This window comes from Hipposideros armiger, unplaced genomic scaffold, assembly GCF_001890085.2.
Source record: "Hipposideros armiger isolate ML-2016 unplaced genomic scaffold, ASM189008v1 scaffold_298, whole genome shotgun sequence".
In the NCBI taxonomy this organism is placed as follows: domain Eukaryota; kingdom Metazoa; phylum Chordata; class Mammalia; order Chiroptera; family Hipposideridae; genus Hipposideros; species Hipposideros armiger.
In genome coordinates, this window is record NW_017731648.1 from 1,015,190 (window position 1) to 1,021,730 (window position 6,541).

General features: G+C 43.6%; 1 protein-coding gene across 5 annotated transcripts in view; it reads left to right on the forward strand.

Annotated features, from left to right (window-relative positions):
- Positions 1–6,541, forward strand: part of SMARCA4 (SWI/SNF related BAF chromatin remodeling complex subunit ATPase 4) — a 90,371-nt gene that overhangs the window by 30,334 nt on the left and 53,496 nt on the right. For all 5 annotated transcript variants that reach the window (XM_019659297.1, XM_019659295.1, XM_019659296.1 and 2 more), the window contains exons 12-13: positions 3,247–3,377; positions 3,558–3,615. In XM_019659297.1, the coding sequence (XP_019514842.1) occupies positions 3,247–3,377; positions 3,558–3,615 (189 nt within the window). The remainder of the gene's footprint in view (positions 1–3,246; positions 3,378–3,557; positions 3,616–6,541) is intronic.

Sequence of the window (6,541 nt, forward strand, 5' to 3'; positions counted from 1 at the left end):
TGGGGAATTGGGGGAAGGGGAGCAGACAAGTTGCTGTCTTTTTGTTCTTCAGTCTAGTTGTGGAGGACGTTGCTTCACTGGCCCAAGTTGGCACCATCATCGCGCTCTTCCCGGGCGAGGCAGATCAGTTGCTGGCTTCTGGACGGCTGCTCACTGCGGCTGCTGGCTGCTGGCTACACATGGTAGCCCATGGCAACCCACTGCCACAGGGGCTGCAGCCTATGCCGTCACCAGCGACTCATGGCAACCCAGCTCCAGGTTGAGCTATTGTTCAGCATCTTAGCTGTAGAGGGCAGTGTCACTGGCCCTCGTATGTGGGATCCGAACTGGGGCCCTCTGGCGTCCCAAGCCAGTTCTTAAATCACGCCACTCGGCCGGCCCTGGATGGTTTTCTTTTTCCTCCCTAGCATTGTGTCTCAGACATCTTTCCACATTAGCTCATGGACACTTACCTTATTCTTTCTAACATCACTGAAATGTCATATTTCTCTTAGAAAAAATTTAAATGATAACATGGAAAGTAGAAGCCCCAGGCACACATGTTGATCCCTGGATGACGTCTTCTCTGTATTTCCCAAGTCTTTATGCTTATATCCTCTTTGTTTTGTTTTGTGACTATTTGGGTTAATCTAGACGTTAGCTACATTTTTCCCACTTAGCCAAATATCATGGGCCACTTTCCATATCAAGCCAGTAGTTCTATTTTCATTTATTGTGTTGACGTATTATAATCAATTTCATCATTCAGACTGATAGCTCTTTAAGTTGCTTCCCATTTATAGTTGTTACAAAGATCCTGCACTGAGCAGCTCTTTTCCTCCTCCCCTATTGGTGTCTGTTTCCATTGTTTCCTTTTTTTCCTGTTGTGGATATTGTTGTAATGAGCCTCCTTGTACATTACCTTTTGATGCTCTCTTATCTTGGGCTGCCGTAACGTAACACCATAGCACCATAGCCTGGGTGGATTAAATAACAGACATTTATGTTCTCACATTTCTAGAGACTGGAAATCCAAGATCAGGGTATACCAAGGTTGGTTCCTGGTGAGGGCTCTCTTCCTGATCTGTAGACCTGCCTTCTCCCCCATGTCCTCACATGTGGTGAGAGAGTGAGCTCTGGTGTCTTTTCTTATAGGGATACTAATCCCATCACAAAAGCCCCACCCTCATGACCTAATCTAACTCTGTTCCCCCACCCCAGCCCCCAAGGGCCCATCTCCAAGTACACTCACATTGGAAAGTTGGGGCTTTAGCATTTGAATTTGGGGGAACCCAATTCAGTCCATATCAGATGAACACTTTTTCCTGTGCGCCATTTCCTAGAAGGTAGCGACTAGTGATTAATTTGAATACATATTTATTTCACATGATTTTATTTAAAATGTTATATTGAATTTTTAGGGAAAAGTGTGGGTTGGCATTTTACTACAGTACAGTCCTTGTAAGACTGTTTGGGACATTCAAGGGAAATGTCAGTTCACGGAATTCTGTTGGGTAATCATTGCACCTGTTCCTCTTGTTTAGTGACAGATGGCTGTGAATTGTCCTTGTTCCCAACCAGTGGTTTTCATCTTCGGCTGTACATCTGAATCACCTGGGGAGCTTTTATAAAACCCCAGAGCACTTGAATCAGAATTCTTGGGGTGGGCAGGTGCAGGCATCAGCACCATTAACTGCTTAGGAGCACTCAGGGGTGAAAGTCACTGAGGGTTTGTGTGGCAGGGGTTGGTGTCACCTCCCATGGTGGGCCACTCTGAGGGTGAAATTGTAATGTGCACAGACTAATCTCTCTCTACTATGTGGGTTGTGTTGATGGTGAGTGCAGCACTTGGAAGGCAGGAGGTGGAGGCAGGTACTTACCTGGAAGATGCTGTTAATAAAATTTGAGTAAATCTGAAGATCTAATGGGATTCATTAAATGTTTCATGAATTGGGTAGCATCTCATCCACCATGTTTCCCCAAAAATAAGACTGGGTCTTATGTTAATTTTTGCTCCAAAAGACTCATTTTATTCATCTATTCATATACAAAAATCTACATTTATTCAAATACAGTCATGTCTGGCTGACGATCTTAATTGGGGCTTATTTTGGGATAGGGCTTATATTATGAGCACCCTGAAAATCATGCCAGGGCTTATTTTCCAGTTAGGTCTTATTTTCAAGGAAACACGGTAGCAAGCAGAGAGATAGCCTGAGGGGTTATACAAGATGGAAGGCTTTTATAGAAACAAGGGTGGGGCAAGGAAATCATCAGCAAGAGAAAAATGAAAATTCACTGGAATAAAGTAAAAATTCAGGTGATGACAGCTTCTCTTTGGCTGAGCTGGGTTTCAGTTAGGTGGGCTTGTTGCTGGGCAAGAGGAAAACTTTTCTGTTGCTGTCGTAAACTAGATGCACTTCCTGTTTGGGAGTGCAAGGTAGGTCTAGTCCTGTTGGGGTCTTTAACTGATTGCTTCCTGTTTGGTATAATTGATGTAGAGTGATAGGGAATGAGAGCTCCCTCTACAGGCCTTCCTGCCTCCAATTTTAGTCCAATTGAATTGTATCCAATTTTTCCTTTATTAATTTTCACAATGCAAACTAACAACTTCATCCTGATCCTGAAAGATTTCTCTAGGAAATTTGAAGGGAAATATTCATCTAAAGTTGATACCTGGAAATGAGAAATTGAAGCATTCCATGTTTTTTGCTAACAGGAAGTTAGTTGTTTTATTTTTCAAATATTCCAGTTAGCTATTTAACAGAAAAGAATGAAGTAACAAATACAGTATGGATGGAAGAAAATCAAGGGCCAGGAATGTGAATAGTACAGTCATTTGTATAAAAAAGGGAAGAAACCGATCCTTGTTTCTTATGCCTGGAATTGATCTGGAAGGATGCACGAGAAACTGATACTAGTGGGCAGCTATGAAGAGAGCAGCTGTCAGGCTGAGGGACGGGAAGGGGGAGAATTCACATTTTATTATACTTTTTTTTTGAGTTTTGAACTATGAATATATTACCTGTTTCAAAATGAAAACATGTATGTCAGTTACCTCAAAGAAACTGCTGTCATCAATGGATTATGTATTTTTTTCCGAGTTATAAATATTCAGTTAACCCATTTTCACAACCACTGGCCATGTTTGTGTGCCGTTTTCTGGGCATGGAGTTAGGAGGGAACTTTCCCAGTTGTCCATGGTTAGTGAACACCTGAGGTATGGACACCACAGAACCTAAAGTCACACAGGATGCTCTTTTTCAGCCTCTGGACGAGACCAGTCAGATGAGCGACCTGCCTGTGAAAGTGATCCACGTGGAGAGCGGGAAGATCCTCACAGGCACGGACGCCCCCAAAGCAGGGCAGCTGGAGGCTTGGCTCGAGATGAACCCTGGGTGAGTTGGGCCTCAAGTTTCAACTGCAAGTTCCCGGATCCTGAGTCAGCCTCATTCCGTGGGAACTGGCTGGCAGTTGGGGGAGATTTTCTTGGGTTTGGAAACAAGCCAATTTGCTAAGGAAAGTGAATCATGCCGGTTTGGGGGAGATTTCTATTAAAACAGTAATATTTTTTCTAGGTATGAAGTAGCTCCAAGGTCTGATAGTGAAGAAAGTGGCTCAGAAGAAGAAGAGGAGGTAAGAATCCACTTCCGGCTGCCGAGGCCCTCAGCACTCAGCAGCGGTCACCTCTACCCTTTGTACGTTCATCACCCCTGAATGCTGTGACCCTTTCCTGCTCTGGCAGGGCATCATAAGGGGCAAGAGATGGGCAGAGGGCAGCTGAGGCCCCAGTCCTGGTAGTAGGTTGGTGCTTTAGAGAGGCACTATCCAATGCAGTAGCCTCCAGCCACACATGACTGTTTTAATTTTAAACTGAATTAATCAAATTAGGTAGAATTTAATGTACTTGATCATACTAGCCACCTTTCAAGTGCTCAACAGCCCCCCCTGCCCAAATCATCAGTATGAAGTCGTGAGCATTAGATCACATACATATTTGCTCACTATAACCGCTTCTTTGGAAACATAAATGGTTTTGTGCATGTTCTCTAAATCATTTAATTATGCCTCGTTAAGGTGATTTCTAGTTTTTCCCTGGTGGACAAAGCTCTGCTGAAGAGCCCCCTTCTCTGTCTCTCTCTCTCTGTCTCTCTCTCTCTCGCCTACTTGGGAGGGGTAACTCAGGGAGCCCAGGGACAGAGTTTCTGACGGCAGTGTGTGCTTCATTTAACATCCAGCAAGGTATTCTCCTTCACTCCCCCTTCAGCTGGGGTGAGTGTCTTAAGAGGCTTTAAAGTGCCTTAAAAAGCTTTGCCACCTCCGTACGTTTTTAAAAAGAAAATTTTAATGGGCATTTCCTTCATTGCTATTAAAGTTGAACATTTTTTTAGGTGTTACTTTTTAGGTTTCTTCTGTGAATGGTTTGCTTCATTTGCCTATTTCTAATCAGTTGTATTTTTCAACTGAATTTTTAAGTGCTCTTTATGTATTTACCTGATCCTGAAGTCAGCTTTTGTTCACCTATACATATCTTTCTCTTTGTCCTGTTTTCATTCCCTTCCCTCCTTCTCACTTTAGGTCATCTGAAATTTATTTGGTATAGAGTATGGGGTGTAGCTCTAACTTTCCCCCCTCCCAGTAGTACTAAGTGAATTGGAATGCCATGTAATCCATCCCTTCTCCATTGACCTGTGATATTTTTGAAAAATGGTGTATTTGGTATTTATATCCACTAGAGTCCTTTTAGGATTACCTGTTGAGTTTCTTTTAACATTCTAATGATTGTAATTTTTTTAACAGCGTTATGGATGTATAATTTACATACCGTAAAATGCACCCATAGTAAGTGTACAATTCAATGATTTTTAGTTGATTTATGGAGTTGTACACATACAATTATTGCTGCATGCCAACTTTAGAACATTTCCATCACCCCAAAAAGCTCCTTCTGGTCAGTTTTCAGTTTGTTCCTGCTCCCTCCTCCAGCCCCAAGAGACCACCCATGTAGGTTCTGTCTCTACAGATTTGCCTTTTCTGGATATTTCATGTAAATGGAGTCATGACGTGTATAGTATTTTGTGTCTGACTTCTTTCACTTAGCATGTTTTTGAAGTTCGTCCCTGTCGTTCTGTATATCAAGAGGTCATTTCTTTTTATTCCTGAGTCACATTTCATTGTATAGCTCTACCACATTTTGTTTACCCTTTCACCAGTTGAGCAATTGTGTTTCCATTTTTTGCTATTATGAATAATGTTGCTGTGAACATTTCGGTACATGTCTATGTGTGGACATATGTTTTCATTTTTCTTGGGTAGATACCTAGGAGTGGCATTGCTGGGTCATATGGTAAGTTGATGTTTAACTTTTTAAGAAACTGCCAATCTGTTCTCTAAAGTGGTTGTACCAGTTCACAGGTTCCAGTTTCTTCATATCCTTATCAACACTTGGTATTCTCTGCCCTTTTGATTATAGTTGTCTTAGTGGGTGTGTATTGGTAACTTATCGTGGTTTTGATTTGTATTTTCCTAGTAACTAATGATGTTGAACATCTTTTCTTAGGCTTATGTACCATTCATATAGTCTTCTTTGCTGAAAGTCTGCTCCGTTTTTTTGCACATTGTTTTTAAAAAAGATTTTATTAGGGAATTGAGGGAGGGAACAGCATTGAAGAATCGGGGAAGGGGAACAGACAAGTTGCTGTCCTATTGTTCTTCAGTCTAGTTGTGGAAGATGTCGCCTAACTGGCCCATGTTGGTATTGTGATCATTGCGCTCTTCCTGGCTGAGGCAAATCGGCACCCGGCTATTGGACGGCGGCTCACGGTAGCTCACGCTGGCTGCTGGCCACCCACGGTGGCTCACTGCAGCCCCACTACAGCCCACACCTTCACCGGCGACTCACGGCAGCCCAGCTCCAGGTCGATCTGCCACTCACCATCTTAGCTATAGAAGGCACAGCATCACCTGTCCATGTGGGACCCGAACTAGCGGCCAGTCCATTCAGAGCTTGCACTCCCAAGCCAACTCTTTTTTTTTTTTTTAAGATTTTATTGGGGAATTGGGGGAGGGGAACAGACAAGTTGCTGTCTTTTTGTTCTTCAGTCTAGTTGTGGAGGACTTCGCTTGACTGGTCCATGTTGGTATTATAATTGCGCTCTTCCCGGGTGAGGCAGATTGGTCGCTGGCCACTCACGCTGGGTACAGGCCACTCACGCTGGGTACAAGCCACTCACGGTAGCTTACGGCTGCCCACTGCAGCCTACCTTGTCGCCAGCGACTCACAGCAGCCCAGCTCCAGGTTGATCTGTTGTTCACCATCTTAGCTGTAGAGGGTGCAGCATCACTGACCCTAATGTAGGATCTGAACCGGGGCCCTGCTGCTCAGAGTTCACGTCCCAAGCCAACTTTTAAACAATGAGCCACTCGGCCAGCCCTTTTGCACATTTTTTTTTTTTAAGGATTTTATTGGGGAACTGGGGGAGGGGAACAGCATTGGGGAATCAGGGAAGGGGAACAGACAAGTTGCTGTCCTTTTGTTCTTCAGTCTAGTTGTGGAGGACGT